The sequence below is a fragment of the Lates calcarifer genome, linkage group LG6 (assembly GCF_001640805.2).
Source record: "Lates calcarifer isolate ASB-BC8 linkage group LG6, TLL_Latcal_v3, whole genome shotgun sequence".
Classification (NCBI taxonomy): domain Eukaryota; kingdom Metazoa; phylum Chordata; class Actinopteri; family Centropomidae; genus Lates; species Lates calcarifer.
Window position 1 is genome coordinate 19,945,413 of NC_066838.1, and position 21,760 is coordinate 19,967,172.

At 42.7% G+C, this 21,760-nt stretch overlaps 1 protein-coding gene across 2 annotated transcripts in view; it reads right to left on the reverse strand.

The window, feature by feature from the left end:
- Nucleotides 1-21,760, reverse strand: part of scube3 (signal peptide, CUB domain, EGF-like 3) — a 70,639-nt gene that overhangs the window by 15,512 nt on the left and 33,367 nt on the right. The window contains exons 5-9 of one of the 2 annotated variants that reach the window (XM_018674378.2): nt 14,317-14,463; nt 12,779-12,895; nt 7,905-7,952; nt 3,217-3,333; nt 1,319-1,441 (exon numbers count right to left, since the gene is read on the reverse strand). In XM_018674378.2, the coding sequence (XP_018529894.1) occupies nt 1,319-1,441; nt 3,217-3,333; nt 7,905-7,952; nt 12,779-12,895; nt 14,317-14,463 (552 nt within the window). The remainder of the gene's footprint in view (nt 1-1,318; nt 1,442-3,216; nt 3,334-7,904; nt 7,953-12,778; nt 12,896-14,316; nt 14,464-21,760) is intronic. The other variant, XM_018674379.2, reaches the window with a different exon arrangement.

The following is a 21,760-nucleotide window of genomic DNA, read 5'->3' on the forward strand; positions in this document are numbered from 1 at the left end:
TTTGCACCATACCAAGGATTAAAAGTCAGGATATTTCAGCCTCTGCTACTTTGATTTTGACCATTTTTTAAAGAAATGTCTCTATGATTCCTCCAGTTTCAGTGACATTTCAATACTAATCCAAGGATCACCCCTTTAATCATAGATTTGCACACTAAGATCAACAGTAAAACACCAAGAATGGCAGAGGCAGCTACACCAATCAGAAGAAGAATAGTTTAGATAAAGCTTTACCTCTACTCAGAGGAATTCTGCTCTTTATTTTATTTTTTAGTGTCTCTCTCTCCCTCTCGTTCCGCGGGTGAGAAAAATGACAGGAATGAGAGGAGAGGATAAGGAGCAGAGAAGTGATTCAGTAGTGTGGAGTGTGTGTGAGCCTGGCAACACCTCACTCAACAGGAGGTGAGCTTTATCACAGCCCTTCTCTCCAGACAAAACACACAACACCAAACAAGGACAACACTGTTCCAAAGTTGCCCCTGTGCACCCAAACAGCACATGGCTGAGTTAGTTAAGGCATGGTGCCACAGAAAACAAGCTGTGATTTACATTCCTACATGCACAGACCACATTTTCTCAGTTATCTATGTTATTTTGGCAAAATAAACTGAATTGTTTGGCTCTGAATAATGAGAGAAAGGCATCCCACCAAAAATAGATACGAAGTGACAGGAAAGTGGCTGCAAAGCACAGCGACATAGTGCATGTTTTCACTGACCACATATGATGTTTGTGTACTGTATACAGAGTGGTGTGATTCAGCACAGCAATTTCTAAACCCATTGCATGACACTGATGTGTAGCAGGCTCGATATTGATTGACCACATCAATAAAGAAAAGAGAATAAAAAAATAGCATGTCATCTGTTTTTCCACTCTGAGGGAGACCAAGCTCGGCTCCGCAGTTCTAGTCTGCCGGTCTTCTTTCACCAGATGTTTCTGTAGTGGCTTGATTCTTTCAAGAACCAGAGGTTTTAGAGCTGGAGCTTTAATTCCCCACACCTGTGTTCGGCCATGGCAAACTCTTTATTTGTTCTGCAGCTAGTCCTCCCAGCTCCTGCTGAGTGATGGCTGCCACCAAATATAACAGACAAACAACCCAGAGAGGCCTGGTTTGGCTTCTCTGCAGTCTAGGAGGGAGCATATTTTTGCGCCACTAGGAAGACATTTTTTGGTTTACCACTCAGTATTAAAATCTATTCTCTGCTTTAAGGGGGCTCTTTTTAACAGAAGGTGTTCATTGCGTGCTCTGGGGTAGAGGTCCACATGAAAATTAGATTTATTTAAGTGGCAAAAGGTAGTCATATGGGTTACCTACCTTGACAAGTTCTCTCATTGGTCAGAAGCTTGTAGCCTTTCTTGCAGCTGCACTCAAAGCTGCCCACTGTGTTTCGACACACATGATCACAGCCACCATTGTTCAGGCGGCACTCATCAATGTCTGTGAACAGATAATCCAAGAAGAACTGACACATCAAATCATACATCACAAATGAAAGAAGGACAGAAAATGAAACTTAAACCTGCAATAAGTTATATTTCTTGCCAAGGAAACAAGCATTGAACACAACACTGATGTTCTAATACAATACATTTGGAGTCATGTTTTTGGCTACTTGCCCTTTTAGCTCTGTCTTTGGTCTCTACCAGCTCCTGAGGGAAATATCTGTCTCTTTAGCTGTTAAATGTTTCACTGTGTTCACTAGCTAGTTGCTAACTTTGGTGCTGGGCTGGTAGCCGTAAAATCAGTTTATTAGAACTTTTTTTTTTTTTTTTGCTGAAAACAGCAGCCTGCTGCAGCTGAAAACGATGACACTATGAAAGCAAGAGTGAATCAAAGCACTAAAGTTGTAGGCCAAAAAACCACAAAAAGGCACTGAAACACTGCCCAAAGCTGGAGGGTACTGCTGAGCTGGGTGAGAATTCTCTGGGGATTTGTCTCCAAAAACTACCCTTCTCACATAAAAATGTTGATTATTGCAGCTTCAATAAAAGTTAATTAAAAAAGTTGTTAAATTTGAACAGCAAGGTGGAGGTGTAAGAACAAAGACAGTTAGGCTAATGGTGCAGAAGAATCCAAAATAGGATGATTATGTGTTCGGCCATACTGATGTTGGAAATGAACATCAGGGATTTCCTTACTGGCCCTCAACAAGGCTAAAATCAGTTTGCGATGTGGCTGTAATGGGCTGCAGCTTTCACACAGTAAAGCCTCACAGCAGTAAGACCTCTGAATCATCACTGTCCATCTCCTCCCGATTACTCCACTCTTTATTTCTGCAGCCAATACCCAATCGATATATCATGTGTTCATCCCCTGCGTTTGATGGTGCTCTGCCTTAGTAGGCTTGGCAGCGGATCTAATTAAGTCTGAATCATCATCACAAATGAGGCGTCCGTCTCCTGGGGGGGGCCCTTCATCATCTGGTTAAAATAAATGCATCAGAAATGGAATAAAATAATCCCTTCCTTGCTCCATCTTTGTCTCTACTCTTCAGAAGTGTCTGGCCTGCAGCGAGCCTCTGTCGTCTTGTGCCAGTGTGGCCTGGATTTTGTTTTCCTCCTCTTTCCTCTCAAACCAAACTAATATAAACCAATGTACTTTTTATCAGAGCTGTTGGTGTAACATTATGAGCTGTAGAAAGCCACACAGATTTCTACCCCAGCTCCTCTGGAAACAAAGATTGTCCTCAGTCTCTTCAAAGTCGCCTACTCCATGACTGTCAGTAGTGTCTTTGTTTCTCTGTAAAGTTTGGAATTGATTTTATTAGACATAATATTAAAAACTTGCTACAGTATGCAGGTTGCTTGAGTTAAGGATGCTCTGCCAACACTGAGAAAGGGATATGATGGTTATGCAGTGGAAAAACTGTCAAGAAAACCAGTGGCATGAGAAAATATTACTCAAAAGATGCCGCTGAAAAGCAGAAAGTAGTGTGAGATTGGTGATACAAGTGAGGATACAGGATACAGATTGTAAGGGCACTTGTGGGTGCAAAATAATTATAGTGTACAAAGAGAAAATCCAACTAGAAGGCTGACGAAGGTACTACTGTGGACTGTGGTAACAGCGTAAATTCTTGATAACACTTGTGAGTTCCAGGCGGAGAGAGGAGCTCCAGTGTGCCTGGCAACGCGACAAGCGGGAGATTAATTTGGTGACAGCTGGACAGGTGCAGGTTGAATGCTGCCTGGAACCGTGGGTGATGCTTTTACCTTTGCAGGTCTTGCGGTCCGGCTGCAGAGTGAAGCCAACAGGACAGCTGCAGCGGACTCCTGTCACTGAATCATGACATGTGCTATCACAGCCGCCATTGTTCACTGCACAGGTCTCTGCAGGGAAACAAGCACTCACAGTCAGACAAACCCCTAGAAAAATACACAGTAGATGCCGTCTTGACCTACTTATTTCTCCCCATCGAAACAGCATACATGCATACTGGTATAATAGTGAAGAAATCAGAAGACACACTGTTATAATCATCTTTTTTTGTGTCAAACAGGAGACAAAAATAAGAGGCACGGCAGGCTTTCAGGTGTTCAAAGAATGAAGAGGAAATAAAGACAGAGAACAGAGTCATAAATGCAGCAGATGAATGAGATTAACAGGTGAGGGAATTGAAGACATGTTTGTGAACAAAGAAAGAAGAGTCATTAGGAAATATTATAACACAGCCAAATATAGGGTTTTACATGTTTTCTCTATGCGTGTATAAAGTATGTAAGCGTGTGCATGTTTGCTTCTCTTTGGTCAAGGTGAATTACGACCTCCAAATGTCCTGAGTACTGCAGGACATCTGTCTCCCCCTCCATCACGAAGGCACAGGTTTGACTTCCAGACAGATGCGGACAAAAACCACCACTTTTTCCTGGTTTTGACAAAACCTTCCAGGCATTTTGGGGATAAAAAAGCAATTTCAGCTACCTGGCCCCTGCATCGGCCAGACTGATTTGAAAAAAGGGAGGTAGTCAGTCAGGTCAGGATAGCTGGGGTCTCTTCTCTAGACAGTGACAAATTTCACTGAGACTTTCATTTTAAGCAAGAGTACAGAAGAAATGTGTTCTCACATAAAAGAAACCAGTGTCTGCCGTAATAGCTTTGCCAGCTTTAGAGAAAGCCTCACACGCTTCAGAACAAAAAAAACAAACGAAAAAAAAAAAACTCTTTGCAACCTGGAACAACCACTTTAACTTGCTGTAAGGTAACTGGTCATCCACACAGCTCATCACTTCTCTCTAATGGACTGTAGGATGCTGGCTGGCAGCTGGGTTAGTCTTCACACTTGCAAGGAGATAGCAGCTAACACGTGGCACTTAGGAGAGAATGCAGCTGCACTGGTGTTCTGTTTTTTCTTTTTTATAGAGAGCAAGGATCCCTTTGGGGAAACACCTAATCCTCTTCACTTAAATCTAAAACTGCACTGCCTGCAGCAGCCATAATGAAACTTTCTAAAGCTCTTTCTCACAAATAAAAAAAAAGCTCAACTGTAGACTGGAATTATGTATCAAAGCAAAACAGGTGCTTACAGTGATGTAATGTTGCATTTTATGGCTGTTTCATAGGCAACAGCTTAAAACAGCTCAGTGCATGTTGTTGCTAAAGGCTGAACATGATGCATCAATATACTGGGATGAATTTCAAGTAAATATTAACACATGGAGATAAAAGAAAACAGCAAAGTCAACATTGTAAACACTGCAATAAAGGTCGTCTAGGGTTAGATAATTAGCAGTATTTGTGCCCTCCTGTTTAAACGTCAGGCCGCTGCTCTGCTATGTCAATATATAGTAGTTTGTCTGTCCTGGACAAACTAAATAATTTTGCTTTTCTTTCTTTTGCTTTAAAAGTCAGCCACTATTTACGTCGTCAGCTGTTTTCAGCCTTAAATGACACTAGCAGTGTTGTGTTTAAAGGGACTGCGTGCAACGTCTGAAAGAAAAAATAGCACCTCCCAAATACCAATTAAAACTTGTAATCTAAAATCAATAAAACACATCCCTGCAAGGTTTAGTACACTCAAGATGAATCAGTCAGCTTACAGAAGAGGAGGACTGGGCAGGGGGTGGGGGGCTTCCAGTTAATACCTCAATCCCAACCCAGGCTTGAGAGCATGGCACTGTGGGTTCACATAATTGCAAAGTGTGAGCAGAGACATTTGGCAGACGAGACGATAGGACAGTGTCAGGACATGCCTCCAAAACGCTTAGTCAGGCAGCCATCTCACCAAACTGTAATGATCATGTATTAAGAGAGCAGAGAAATATTTCTGACATTATGGTTTTTCAGGGGGGAGAGACACACGTTCTGGTATGTGTGTGGGTTTGTGTGTTTTGGATGCACACCAGCCACATCTACAGTGCAACCAGGTTGGGATCTGCAATTACAGTAACAGTGGGCAGACTTTTGTAAATATTCTCCAGCGTGATGTGTAGGGGTGTTTGGTCTAATGCTGAGCCTCTGCAGTATACATTTCATACAGAGAGCCTCAGACAGTGTACACCATCTTTTAGCAGAAGCCACAGGATTTATAGCTGCGGCACTTCTTGACTTATTTCAGAGCTGTTGACAAGCAGCCTCACTGCAACTTGTCATCAGCCTTTTATGATGACCACAAACAAAATTCATCAACGGGGTGAGTGGACGGAATTCACACAAAGGAATGAGACAACAGTTCCCTGCCTGTTTATCCCTGGGAATAAATTGCTCTAGTGAGGAAAAAAAAAAAAAAAAATTTAGTGTTTTTCCTTGACCAAACAGCAAACATGCAGCTAGAGTAAAGTTACTTAGAAGGTGCAGGGGGGTTATCAGACACAAACCCAACTAAAGCCCCGAGGTGAATGCTCTCTCAATAACATACACCACCGCAATAAGAAAACAAAACCAAAAAGAACAGCCTGCTGATGTTCTCTGGAGTTACAATTGTGAAAGTAAAACCTCAACACTTGTTTCAGTTGGGTACAGTAACAGGAAATCAGGAGATGAACCTGATAACACAGGATGCAAAATATGTCTCTTGCTCTTAATGTTTCTATTTCTGAGAAGAAAAAAAAAAAACAGAATCTAGGACACAAAATCCTGAAATAGGTCAGACTGTTATATTTGTGTGGAACTCAGTGTTCATGTACATACAGTAGTAACAACTAGTTACTTAAAACACTATTGTTTCGCTCCTTACCTTGAACGGGCTACTCCTCTGAGAGCAAACCTCCTCCCTCAGTTTCTTACATGGTATAATTAAATCGTAAATCTCTTTGATGTATCAAGGTTTGATACATCCTCACAGATTTATGAGTTTATTTTTCCTGGCATCTTCGCCATAGCTATTAAAACGCAGCTCATCCACGAAAATTAGGCTGAATTGCATTAGCGATACTATCAAAATGCAAAGTTTCAGTACTTTTTTCCCCCTTCCACATGTGCTCCATTGTTCATTTTAGTGCAAATGTAGTGAAACAGATTCCTTTTGGCCACAAAATAGAAAAATAAACCGGACTGTAATGACATTGATTTATTCACAGTAATTGATTATTTTCACCATTTCAGGACACAAGATCACATGTGTATGAAAGAACAAGTTAAGAGGGATTCTGTGTTTTATCTTTTGTATGAAGTTGTGCTGAATCATGAACACATTATTGGCTCCCTAACCAAAGCTAATAGGCCATGATGATGGAGTTTAGGAACACTGTGGCCGAGTGTTTGAAACAGTGCAAGCTCAATTTCGCTCACTTCACTTATATCAAAACACAAATAAAACCAGCTCTTTGGTCTGCCTCTTAGAAAGTCAGCCACAGTTAAATTAGTGGTGTTATGGATATTTGACAATGGCTACATGCACTTATGCTAATACATCCTTATTTAGTAGATAAATCAAACAGCAGTGGTGGATAAGTAGTCAGATCCTTTGCTTTAAGTAAAAATATGAGTGGATTCAAAAGTAAAGGTACTTGTTCCGCATAAAAACAGACCTTGTGAGTGACATATTATAACATGTGACAGTATTAGATCGTTAATACTGACGCATCAGTGTGTACGCAGCATTTTGCTGTTGCAGTGTTGAGAGGTTCCCACCCTGGGGATCGGGCCGCTTCAAAAGGTCACAAGATAAATCTGAGGGGCTGTGAGATGATTAATGGGGAAAGGTCAAAAACCACAAATCTATACTTATTTCTTTGGATGTCTCTCTGATCACTGTTTCTTTGTGAAATATTGAATCATTTTACTTCTTTCAGCCAAACAGTTATTTAAATGAAACCATCTGAGAGGTTTTAGAGGGGAAATGTCTTTTTGGTGGAGCAGCTAACAATTCATAGACATCTGGAGCCCCAGCTACACACAACTTTATTATAAGGTTGGGAACCACTGGTTTAATCTTGTGTTTATCGAAGAGAATGTGAAATTTTAACCTGAAAAGTAACTCCATGTGTCAGAGAAATGTGGTGAGGTATTAGAGTAGAAGTGTAAAGTCGTATCAAATGGAAATGTTCAAGTGCAAGTAGTTCAAAATTGTACTTAAATACAGCATTTGAGTAAATGCACATAGTTCCACCACTGTCAAACTGACTGCAAGTAGGGAGGCGACACTGACAAGTAAAATCTCAACAACATCACATACAGTATATCTCTACCTCTTTATATAATGTTTATAATGCCGGTCAGATGCTCCCTGTTTGCAGCTGTGTTTTGAAAAGGTGCGGCTTGACACGGGCAGCGGTTGTTTTTGAGAGGGCATTCACAGAAGGAAGAGGAAGGTGGGGGGGTCAGAGGTCAAGGGTCAGAAGGATGATGCCCCCGTGGGGAGGGGAAGGGCCCGATCGCTGTCTGCTAGGGTTAGCTTCCTCTACTCCCCACCACACCCCACCACAGACCCCCAGAGAGAGGAGTCAGAGGAACACATATTTACCATTGGGGAACAGCTGTGGGACTGCCGGGGGCTGGACACTCCTCTCCCCTGCATGCACGCGCACATCCACACACACACGCACACATTGTAAAAACACCACTTAAGTTCTCTGTACACTTGAACCACACGCTGCATTCGCGTGTTATGTAAATCATGAGCATGTGACAAGAACTAATCTGATGTTGTTTACTGTATTGTACTGTATATCCACCTTGTTCCAAACCCACTGTATCTTACATGAAGACTTCTGGTTATTCCTTTCACTGAGGCAGACTTAGTGGTGTGCTACAGGTGTCTTTTCTCACAGATCCTTGGGAAACAAATTATGTGGAAACACAAACTGTCACATCTTAAATGGGATGATGTGATCATACCTCTGCCTTCTGCTACTGAGGGCTAGGAGGATGACCTGAAGAAGTCGTCTTTGATAATATACAGTGGCATATTCAGTTACTTTATTGATTCTGTTGCTACTGACGGTGAATTGATGAACAATCTGAAAAGCTCAGAGGCTTATCAGTGTAATAAAGTTGGGTGTGTTTTATGGAATAAACTTTATTGAATTTAAAAACAGACACAGCAGTCAAGGTTGTTGGCTGTTTTAGATTTGTCTTTAAGCAAACCAACACTGACAAGAACAACCCTTTTTCATTCTCAGTTTATGTTCGACACACTGTTGTTTAAGCCGCAAATTAAGTTTAGCTTGACTGTTGGTGCAGGAACACCACAACTTGTCCCTGAATTCCATAAAATTTTAACTAAAGCAAAGCTACGTTAGGTTATTACTGCTCTCCCATGTAACTTGTTCAGGTCGTCCTCCTGTCCCTCAGTAACAGAAGGCAGAGATATGATCACGTCATCCCATTTATCATGTGACAAGAAAACACCTGCAGCACACTGCTCCCTCGCAGACACCCGATTCAGTGACAAGAATAACTGGAAGTCGAGCCCATAATTCATGTGAGGTATCACGAGGCTGGGAATAAGGTGGATAGCATTGATGCGAGGCGATCATCTCTCCTGAATTAAACACATCATTAATGTTAATTTAAGCCCACGAGGTGGGGTGAGGGTGGGGGGGTGATAATGACATGAGAGAATGACATCATGTTTGTTGCAAAAGAAAAAGACAGCCTCTCACTGGTAACAACTGAGCAAACAGCAGTGATTATTTTCCAAATGCTAACAACAAACTGATGATGACAGGTCGTCGTCTAAAATGAAAAGGGTGACATTTCAAGGCAAAAGTGTTACCTCTCAACATGCAGTCATGCAAGTAAAAATAATCCACACAGTGCAGACAAAGTGCAGTGTTGCTGGTTGTACTGTACTGTATTAAGATGCGGCTTTCGCTAGTTAGTATGAGCGCTGCGAGCCTTGATGGACAGAGTGAGTGGCGGTTAGTGCTGCAAGCTGAAAGACAGGGACAGCCAGATTCATGTCTGCGCTTTATGATGTTGTTTATGGTCAGATCATTTCAGAATTAATGTTGTTAGGCTGTTACATCAAGTCTCCAAACACTGTCTGCAGCCCAGCTGTACAATTTATGCGTTGCTAAAAACTATTTCAGAAAGCATTAGTGTCTTTTTGTTTTTACCTGTAGTATAATTTGTATCAAATTGTGACTTTTATGAATCCACTGTATATCCAGCTTTACCTTTACTACACTCAACTACAGGCACACATTTTAGTATGTAGGCCATGTACATTCACCCATGATACAGCTTGGGTGACGGATTGGCCTTTAAAGCACAATGACAAAATCCGAAGGTCTTTAAAACTGCAGTAAGAACATTCATGTTTATCCCTGCACAATTTCAATTATATTTCAAAATGAAATCACTTTTAACACACACACTCTCTGAAATGGTCATTCTGATGCCCATAGGCCAGAGCTCTTTTGGGGTGCCAAATGAAGAAGTACATGTAGATGCTCAGCTCTGACGATGACAGCTCAATGCACACGTTTCAACCAACATGTCCCAGTCCCAACATGCAGCATCCAGAAACAGCAATTCACAGCAGCGACAGGACAGAGAGCGCTGTGAGACAGCTCTGAATACACCGACGTGAATGCACAGACCACCCGAAACAAGAGCAGTGTGTTTATGTTATGGGCATATGCATGTGGACTACATGTGTTTACATGCATGTGATGCATGCATGCTGGATATGTATTGTATGTTTGTATGGTTGTTTGTATAGCTTTCTGTTTGTATTACAAACTGCATCTCTTGCTCTCTTTGTGTGTGTGTGTGTGTGTGTGTGTGTGTCTAGCACAGTGTGGCCAACTCTTCAGATGATTGAACTCTTGAGCATGTCTGCATCTGCCTGCTATTTGTGAATGTTTATGATTTGCTGTGCTAACAGCATGAATGCTTCCACATGATGGCTGCTCCTTCCTGATATCTTAATTTAGTTGATACACAGACATTATATGCAAAAATAAAAGTGAACTTGAAATTTTTTTTAACACCGTTTCAGTCAAAAATCTGACTTTAAAGCTTGAGTAGGTGACTGAACAAATATCTCTAAAAGTGTGTGCATTTGCATGTGTATGTCTGAGAGGGAACAGTCCATGTGTGCCATTCATACAAGCCTTCCTGACATTAAAATTCTCACCTACAGTTTGCACAGTATCAATAGAGGTGAGACAGGAAGGATAAAGAAGCAATACTTCCAACCAGAGCAGCATATGGTATATTATTACAAAATGCATGACCAAGCCTGGGTGAGGAGAGACACCACAAAATGAATGAAAATGTTGCAGAATGCATATGAAATACCCCACAAGATGAATTGAACAGTGAAGCTACAGCATACTGAAAAGAGCCCACCAGACTAATGACAAAGCCACTGAGAAGGTAAAAGCTGCTTTGTAATCATGTGCCATGTTCCTTTAGGAAGAGGTATGCAGGGACTCAATGAATCATAAATGTTTCTAGATCAATAGTGAGTGTAAACATGAGGGGTATTTTCACTTTGTGTGGTTGCCATGGCTACCCCTCTACACTCTATACATCTGTACTATTTCAGAGTGTGGTGGCTCAGGGGTAATTATCACTATGTGCTATGCAGACAGACCATAAAAATACAAGAACCCCAGCAAGGCATTTTTATCTTGTTTGTGACATTTAAGACTATTTGAAACTTATTTCAGGATTATGATATGATTTCTTGGCTCCAAGAGAGACCATTTGTTATAAGCCTTGGAATAAATAAAAATGAAATTTCTTCCTTCAGAGCACAGGTAGCTGTTGGATTTTGTAAGAAATCACATCTATCAAAAAACAATAATAATTCTTTTAGCCACAGGGTTACGTTTATTGTATTAAAACCTGGCGCACCTACTTGAAATATCTGTGTAAACCTATGCAGCTTTTGAAGTGTTGCATAAAAACAACAGCAGTTTCAGCAGACACTGCTTTTGGATCTTTTTTATGGTGGAAACCCTTCAGAGTTACAGTCCTAGTGCACAGTAGTGGTGCCTTACTGAAGGTCTTCCAACGTTCTTGTCACTCACTCTCCCGTCAGTGGTTCATTTGGCAGATTGTTTGTTTTATTAAGGTTTTATTAACTAATAGAGTGCCTGGGAGATGGAGCGCCCCCGTGTCGACCGCAGAGCGCCCCTCCCTCCACTCCTGTAACCCCAGACTCTGTGGGGGGAAATCAGAGATTTTAACTGGCTGACTGCTTCCTAATCTGGCACACCAAATGTACATTTGCTCTGCCTTGAGAATAAGACGGGCTAAGACATATAATTTGGTTGCGGTCAACTTTGTGGTGTCCCCCTGGCCTAGCAGGGTACAGCAATAATAACAGGTTGGCTGACCAGACCTTGACATAGGTCTGGCTCTCATCAGGGCTGTGGTAATAAAGGGGATCCAGAAACACTGAGCTAATCAGCCACTACCCAAACCAAACTCTCAGAGTTAACAGCCACTGAAACCAAGCAACCGCCTCACCAGTCTGCTCTGCAGGCGTAGCTTCTAATGCTGTTCCTACGTTTGTCTTCCTGACAATGAAAATATGTCTCACCCAACTCTCTGAAGCTCCCACTACAAACATAGCTTACTAACACTGCAAAGTACTGGCTAAATTGGTTTAAATGGGTTTGAACTGTAAACAGAAACTATTAATGACACAGGTTAAATAGGCGGATGAAATAAAGGCCTGTCTGTGCAATTCTGCATGGCTAAACGCAGTCCGTGTTTATCGGGACTGGTGCTTTGACTCTTCTCTGCCTGCAGGTCTCATCTGATGGAAAACTGCCCTTCAGAGCGGTTCAATATGCCCGAGTCGCTGAATGATTTTTACTCAACTTAAGTCAACTGAGGCAAACACTGATAAATGCCAGTGGAAGGTTAGGTCAGGTGTGTGAATTAATCCCCAATGGGAAGCAGTGGAGGAAGTGACCCAAGGGCTAATAGCAGGTGTGTGTCTGACTGCACGGCTGAGAAACAGAGGGAAAAGGCAGAGCTGTTGCACAGTGTCCAGTGAAGGAGAGGAGGAAGAGGAGGATGAGGAAGAACAAAAAAAAAGCAAAGCAGATGCAGAGACTGAGAGGTTACTGGAGCAGCAGCAGCAGCAGCAGCAGCAGCAGCAGCAGCAGCAGCAGAGGGGAAAGCACAGTGGGTGGTAGCCTTTTGTCCTTGTATGTCACAGATCAAGAGAAAAGGCTCAGGCATACAGCTAGTGTAACAAGGCCTGAGTTTCAACCTGCATTTTATCACTCAAAACCTAATTTCAGATGTTAATTAAATTTGCTGTTGGAAATTGGATGCTGAGTTAATCATTTGCAGTTCTACATTTTCTCATTCAAGAGCCATTTTATTTCTTGCCTTTGGAAGTCGTATCGGGGTGAGATGACTCACCTACACAAGTCTTTCCATCGCTGTGTAGGACGAACTTCATGTGGCACGAACACTTGGGGCCGTGATCGGTCTCCTCACAGATGTGCTGGCAGCCCCCATTACCATAGTTACACGTCACTATCAAAGGAAAAATAGGTAGCATAAACTGTACATGCAGGGTAAGAAAAACACTTTTAAAAGCATTTCTTGTGCATTTTATGCCTTTAATTTGAAAGAGGGCAACAGAGAGGTGACTAAGAAATGAGGATAGAGAGATACACATCAAAGACCACCAGCTGGATTCTCACACTCCTTCTCCAGGCTGCAGGCTCTCTGACGCAAATGCTGCCAGCTCAGAGGCCTTCAATGAGACACACTGTACATTTGAGGTTCCTAAACTGAGGACTGACAAATCACAACTCTCCACATCTAAACAATATGGAGGAGACATGCTGAAAACTGCCCCAAATTACTGTGGATGCACACCAATGTCAGCTTGCTGTTAGCAAAATTATTGTTTACACTCAAAAATGGCTCAATGCAATTAGAGCACTGAAAACAAATGGGGCATCCATCAGCATTTTCATTGCTTATTAAACACTGTGCGCAACTGGTCTTGGATTAAGGTCAAAATCTGTGTACCGTAATGTGAAGAAGGTCATGCCATGATTTGCATATTCACCACCCCAAGTGGTGAATCTATGTTAATTACATTAATCACTGTCATGGCTTTAATCATGCATTACTCCCCATACTAAATCTTTTTATCCTTGTGACTGACGAATTACACTGGAGTTGCAGAGGGTGTGAGAGGTCATAATTTTAAACAGCCGATGAGGTGGCCTTGAGCAAGGGGCTGAACTTGCTCACTAGTGCACTAGTTGTCACTCGGAGGAGTGCAATTTCTGGTCTAAGTTTGCATGTTCATGTGCGTGTCTTTGCAAATCTTTACGTGCAAATGCATTTATATGCTGGCAGGTGAGGGAGGCATTAACCTTGGCACTTTTAACACACCTGTGATGACAGAGTGAAAAAGAGCACAAGCGAACTGAGCCTTCCACCGCCATCCTGTCTGCACCCTACCATCCCAGCACCTTTTGCCCTTTTCCTGGGCTGTCACAGAAAAACTATAGAATAACACTTCTCCAATCCTTATCCAAACACAGACAAATCCCCCATCAGGCCTGGCCCCAGCTCTGACAGGATGATCTCCGTTGCACAGCAACAGGAAGTGTGCGCTGTCCATCAGAGTGGTCCCCTTCGAGTAACCTCCACACTTACCCTGGTTGTGTAAATGATGACTCCTTATTTGATAAACATGTTTTTCTTTATGAAGACCATTCAGAAGATTAGTCACAGTATAGTAATGTAACGTGAATGTCAGTAACCTATTTCAAATCTGTTAGAAGGCATTTGTGGAATGAGTGCAATTATCCATCATCGGCAGGTTTCCAACCCGAATCACCTTTTCATGAGGAACCTATAAATCCTCCTTCGGTGTGGGTGTGTGTGTGTGTGTGTGTGAGTCTTTCACTGTGCTTAAGGTTGAGATGACTTACATTTGCAGTCCTTCATGTTACGGGTAAGCTGGAATCCAGGTCGACACTCGCAGGAGATGCCACCCTTCTGTGTTTCCCTACAGATGTGTGCACAGCCGTGATTCTTGTCCATGCAGGTGGGTCCCTCCTTTGCGCCTTCTGGTTGCACTGTGAAGGAAGCAGCAAGACCAGGAGAGTGAGTTTATCTCTTCACTGCCACAAAGTTTACTCAAGTTTTTTTTTTTAAAGCCAAAGACCATTCAGTGAACTAAGAGCTGGGTTTTAAATTATATATGGAATTGTTCAAATGCCTGTCATGCATTCTGACCCTCAGTCATATATATGCCTGCTGCTGGTGACTGACATGCCCAGTACCCCTTTACAAAGATCCAGGCACTTGTTGGAACATGCTCACCCGTCTCAGGCTATAAAAGGTGGCTGCCTACAGAAAGGATAAAACTCCCAGCAGGAGCTGATCCCGTAGACCTGTAATTTTAATTGAGGTAATCCCCCATAAAGAAAAGAAAAGAGGAACACACTGAGAAAAAATTAACTCCTTGGTTAAGTTCTCCCCACAGAGACCGAGTTCTAAAGGGATTGCACTAAAACAAGGGCGTCTGCACATTTTTGTGACTCATGTGACTCAAGATTGAAGCACTTCAGCAAGAATGCAACTCTAAAATACACAAAATGAAGATGTTATTGAAAAAAAAAGGCATTTAATTATTCAACGCTTTACTAAACATGGCACACAAAGATGCATAATTTCTGTGTGATGCATAAATGCTTGATGAAGAGGCACAACAGACTCCCAGCATGCATTTGACTTGAGACCCCCGTGTCATGAATTATAGCATAAAAGGACACAGTCCTCCCTCTGCCTTGCTCTGCACTGTAATAACACTGTTGCCTTTGCGGGTGGAGACTGATATTTGACTTATTCGTTGTGAAACCCTGCCACCGCTACAGATGCAGTGACAAACCCCAGCTCTCTGGCTCATTAAAAACCAAACAGATCTCTTTTCCTTCTCTTCTGGCGAACAGGGAGGCAGTGTGCAAGAAGACATCTCCATTAATGTCACATTAAATCTGCTGCCGCACTGAAGGGTGTTTGGAGGTCTAACTTTCTTAATTAGCCAACTTTTTAGCTATAAATTTAAGCATTTACATACGTGTGTGGAAGTGTCAACATCTAGTAAAGCTCACATAACCTTCTGCACTCTTCCTCTAAAGTCCAAATGTAGTGTGTCAGTCTTGACAACCGTGTGCTGTCGCACGGTTTCTATGCAGCTGCCTCGAGGGCAACATGGAGAAACAATCTCAGCTTGACAGAAACAGGTTTTCACATCATTCTATCCTTAATTACTTTTTTCTGTACTTTAACTCCTGCCACCATAACCTCCTTTAATTATGCCTTCTTGTTTTCCATGTGTTTTGCCAAAAACTCAACCTGCCCTTTTATGTATTTCCACTCATGGCTGATGTGAGGAATCTATTTTGAGTTTCCCTATACTTCAAGGAGCTGACAATATGAGTTTGACAGACAATTCTGACCTCCTGCTTAAATACTTTCCATCACTTTAAATCTGTCAACAAGTGTCACAAGGTCATACAATCCTCTCAGACGTCAGACAGGGTGAGCTATCAGACGCAGACTGCAGCAACAGCCTTCCCGGAGACACAAAAGACTCAGCCCTGAACAAATGCTGGGCTAGCGCTTCAGTTCTGAAGGCGAAAAGGCACAGCGCAACTGAGTGAAGTGACCATGAACGAGCATCAACAGAGCAGCTGCTTTAAAGTGCCGCAAATTTCACAGCGAGTCATGTGGATATTTAAGAATGGATGTGGAATTCAGTGTCCCTTTTTCTTGGCTTTGTGTCTATCTGAGGCCAGCACAAGAAACAGACATCTATGAACTTAACAGAGGATTGAATTTCCAACTGCATAATGGACTAAAGATTACGTACCAAGGTTGTATTATGCATCCCAAAACTCACTACGCTCCCACCTTCACTTTTATGCAGCCCCTCTAACCAAATGCTATAGACCCATCCATCAATAACATGTCGAGCTGGGGCCAGAACCTGGGCCTTCGTTCCTCTGAGGACCAATAAAAGCCAAAGTGTTGATACAATGGCCCTTTTCTCCAGGCCGGGCCCAGCTATCATCCACCGTGTGCATTTCCCTCTAACTGGCTGCCAAAGGCCGCCAGTTTTTATCATTACTAAATGATGGGAAGCAGAAAGAAAAACATCCATTCATAAGGAGGTGGAGAAGAAAAAACTCTAGGTCATATATGCCATGATCCACTAAAACAATCCGCTGACCCATAAAACACAACTCTATATGTAGAAACTAATAAAAACGATCACAGGCCACTTTATAGGCAGAGAACTGGACAGGAAATAGAGTCCAAAGTCTCGGAATTGAGAGGGAGTCCTTTCAAATAGCTACCGAGGGACAAATCCAGAGTGGATATAGATTTTCACACAGCTCAACACAGACAGTCGTCATCAAAACTGCTGCACTTGTGGTAAAAAGGGAACACTCCAATTAACCGAGAAAACAAGTGGGAGTGTTCCCTCTGTAAAACAGCCACAGCTTTATTCTCCCAGGACAGGTCGTGACCTCTGCGCCCAACACTACAAGGTGATGCTGTTGCCAGAAGCCAATAAATATCTTGCTTTACTTGTACAGTTTGATGGTCTGGGGAATACGCTTATTCACTTTCTGGCTGAAAGTCAGAAGAGAAATCAATGCCAATCTCCTATCTGTACATTAAATATGAAGCCACAACAAGCAGCCGGTTAGCTTAGCTTGGCATGAAAACTGGGAACACAGGGAATCAGCTTTGATTGACGGTAACCAAACAACCCAACAACTGTCATCAAGTTTTGATTCGAATGTTGCAGATTCCTGATTAGAGCTTTTTCTAACCGAGCCCTGCCATTTCAAATCAGAGAGAAGCACCCCTCCTGTGAAATAACCAAAAGTTCAAAGTCTGCTAGAAAATAGTGTGTTCACATAGGATCCATTAAGCTGATTGAGAAAATAGGTTTTCAGGGCCTTTAAGAATACCGTATAAGGGCACAGACACTTGTAGATAAGACTTATTTTAGTACTCAGTATACTTAAGACCCCACCAGGTTTTGTTGAGCATTCTAAATTTCCAGTGCTTAGTTTTTGTATTTCTAAGAGATGACAGAATGATCCTCTGGGGATAAAGTTACCACTGAGAGGTGTTTTTCGATCTCTTGAAACAGAATCAATTTGTGCGTCTGTCACTGAGTCAGTGGAACTTCAACTTAATATGTGAGATCAGCCTCAGCGCCTACGGGACATGGCATTAAGTGCAGGTCACATCACACGACTGCCCTCCTGAAAACCAGCAGGTCAGGACAACAGACAAAACAAAGGAACATAAGGATTTACTGATGATGGCAACTCCTGCGGGTGAGTCAGTCTAAATGGATAGCCCTTTGGAGAGACTGATTGAAGCTCAAATCACTATCTCAGGCAGTGGCTGGTAATTTAAACTCTACTCTGTGGCTACAATTGAACAGGTTGTTGCTCTAGCTTTCTTGGAATCAGACCAACTCTGCAACCAACATTGCAAAAAATTGGCTGAAACATGCTACATTTCAACAACAAAACATCTGTACCCAGCAAGAAAGGATTCTCCTGGACCACATGTTGCGCACAGGAGCAACACGCTCTGAAAGACTTCAATCTAAGGAAAAATCTACCAAAAATACAAATAGCAGTAAACTTGCAATAGCAGGCTATGAGTTTTAATGTGACATGAGGAGCTGTGCAAAAGAAGAAAAGTTAACATGGGCGCTCCAGCTAAGATGCCGCCTCCTGTGATCCTCGAACAAAAGATCCAAAGAGGCCGGGAGTTCTTCACCGCAGCACTGCGAGCTCTCTTAAACCCGAGAGCCATGTAGTGGAGAGACTGAAACAATGGGGCTGAAGTAGTGGAAGGCATGCCAAGGGTTTATAGTCTGTCCTGAGTGCTTGGGGTAGTGAAAAGAGGGCTCACGGTCTGGGGCTGAGCCGCTGTCATACGTCTCGGAGGGGAGACGGTCCCCTCTTTGCTTGGCGCTGGCTGGATAACATTAAGCGGCTAGCTAGTGTTGGTTGGTTACAAACTGAAAAGAAGGGGCCTAAGCATGGAGCCACCACACTATTAAAGCAACATTCCTTCCTCTTAGATAATGGGCCCTTAAAAGTTTTAATAGGAGGATAAAAATGTCAGCGCATGGAAAGGAGAATGGGAAAGGAGCTCAACCGGATTGGGCTGGGCTGAGTCTGCGACCCAGATGGTCAGACGGAGCGATGGGGCAGCCAGCCGGTCAAAGAAGTAACTCTTCCCCGCTGACTCCCATTCATAAAGAGCAGAGAGAATCCATCCAAGTGCTACTGTTTGGTCTGATGTGCGAGCGCTGATTTTCTCCAGCTCCCAAAGGCCTTGTTGAGACTGCTCATTTCACTCCCTTTTTCGGAGAGGAGCCACTGAAATCATAAACAACCAGAGAAAGGAAAAGACAGCAGAGAGCATTCTGGATGGGTACATGTCACTGCAAAAGTGCTTATGTACAACTTTTAATAGTATATTGAACTCCTGAGATTGAAACAGACCTCAAACATTTAGCATGTGCTGTGATCCAAACTCTATCTGGTATACTGGTAAAGATAAAAGACAACAATACAGTAGATATGCATATGCAAGGCTCTTGAGAATCTCTTACGTAGCGCCAATGGTATACAACTTTGTATTCTAGACACTGTGTGCGCATGCATACTGGCATTAATGTATGTGTATGCATTGACACAGGTTTATTTGCATAATGTATGCATGGTGCACACACATTTGTGTTCATCTGCCCATCTGTGTCACCAACAGTTGTGCAGCACCTGCTGGGGACACTGCCACTCTCCCCTTCACTCCTCCTCTCATTCTATCAAGGTCACCTCACTGTGCAGTCCCAAAGGAGCCAGGCATCCTCGCAACAGAACAGACAACATGGCAGCAGAGCACATCCAGGCCGCTAGCTTTTCTTTAATATACAGATACAAAAGATACCAGACGCAGTATGTTATTACAGAGTCACATTCTTTCCAAAATCAAAGGGGGGAGGCAACTAAAGAAGGCATCTGTCTCTGCAGTGTTCAGTCTGGCCCTCTGGTTAAAGCCATGACAGCCAAGTGGAAAAACCCCACTGGCACTCAGGCAGTCCGCAGCAGCATGCTGGGCTGGCCAGCTTAGAGATGGCCTTCAACAAACCCACGAGCAAAAGGGATGCCCATCTCAAATGAGGTACGGAGAATTCAGTGGCAAGGCAGCCAACATTTGCTAAAGCCCAAGCCACCGATGTATATTTGTTCAAGGGTAGGGGTGAGGGGGTGAGGGGGGGGGGCATGGGGCCTGTGAAAGTCTGGACAAAGAGGGAAAATGAGCGGAGACAATGCCGGAAATAAAATGGAGGAGAAATTGGAGAACAGAGGAGAACTGAGGAGGAGTGGACAGGGAGAGACAGGAGGGACATGAAAGCGTACGTCTCCGTCTCCACTGTCAGACATACGGGGGAGACTTAATAGGTAGCAATGGAAGCACGAGGCGTTCCTTTCGCTTCACTTCCCTAGAATAGGAAAAGAGCCTGGTTATACGGTTGGACTGCAGAGCAATGGAGCAGTGACTTCTGCACTTGTAAAAACAGTTCTGTGGCCAGTGCACAGACGGGCAGGCAGGCCTGCTGAGAACCACCAAGGGGAACATGTAAGAGCCATGTCAGCTCCTGCACAGTGGGACAACCACACAGCACAAGACAAGAACATACAAAAGAACCCATAAAATTCCTTATCACCAACACAAGTAGTTCTATATTTGATTTTGCAATATTAAACATTGCATCATTGGAATGACGGAAACTGGGTCTTTTAGCAGCACATTACTTCATGAAATTAAAATGTGCAGCAGTCTGCTAAATGGATATTACATTTGAAGAAAGTCAGTTATTTTATCCATTTGTGATAAGAAAAAAATAAAAACAAGCAATAAAACAGGGTTTAGTGACCCTATGCCTTATTTCATACAAAAGGAATGTCATGGCTGCAGAGCACAACTAACTGAGAATATGATGCAGCCATTTATTATGGATTTGATCACATTTATTGGAAAATTCCTTGCACTGCTACGGTTCTGGCCGGTGCAGATGCTGCAGTTCTGGCCGTCATCCTGAAGTCGACATGCCACAGTCTGCATTTAAATGTCATAACAGAATGTGTCTGAGCGTGCCTGAAGCAGGATGAAATTGAAAATTATTGAGCTTGTGTGAGTCTGTGTGTGTGTGTGTGTGTGTGTGTGTGTGTGTGTGAGTATGTCCATCAAGTCCACCGTGTTTTGTATTTGAATTTGAGAAAGAGAGAGCGAGAGAAACAGAGAAGAGATTAGCTGTACAAGGGGTAACAACCCCTTCGGGAAGCTAATGAAAGCGGTAAACACAGGAAGAGGTTTTCATTGACAAAGTAAACATTTCCTGGAAAGACAAGGCCTACTGTAAAGAAGAGGAGCTCCACTTATATCCTCAGCCAGGTGGCTGATAAAGAACAACATATATTAATATGGTGAACGTGGTAAATATAAGTAAATATAAGTGATTTTAACATCAGTTTGAACATTGTGATGGTCCAGACTGCAACTAACGACTATTTTCATTGTTGATTAATCTGCTGATTATTCATCAGTTAGAGGTAACACTTTCAAATAGCTTGTTTGTGCAACCAAGATCCCAAACCCAAAGATACTCTGTTTATGGACATATATGATGAAGAAAAGCAGCAAATCCTTACATGTGAGAAAGAATGAGTAATTGAAACAATGAACTGATTATCTAGATAGGTGCAATTAACTTTCTCTCGAGCGATCGATTGATTTCGTTCTACACTGAGTGAACAGTGATTTAACATTGGACGTGATGGTTTTCTGTAGAAATGTCCATCACTTTCTGTTTAATCTGATCCTATAAAATAATGTGAGATATGTTTTGAGTGAGACTTGAGACTTCTTGACTTGACTTAATTTATGTTCACTTGAGACTTGAGTTCAGTGGCTTATTAACAGATTTATTCCAGCAGTGAAAGGTGACAGTGAGGCCTCGAGGCTCGAGTAATCAAAGTGTTCCCTGCAATGAGCTTCAGGCCTTAATGTGCTCATCGGGGCTGGTGTGAACTTTTAGACTCATGGCTGATATCTGTGGCCTTCCTCACAGTGCCAGCCAGGCTTCTACCATATTGATCGGCAGAGCGACAGGGAGCGCGATCCGGACGACTCAACTTCTTGTTAAAAGTTCCACCTCTCCTTTGCCTCGCGCTGGTTTCAATGTATTCAGCTGTACTTCTGCACTGTTCATGATTCGAATTTCAAATCACATAATTATATTTGGTGTCGCATGAGTTGAAGACA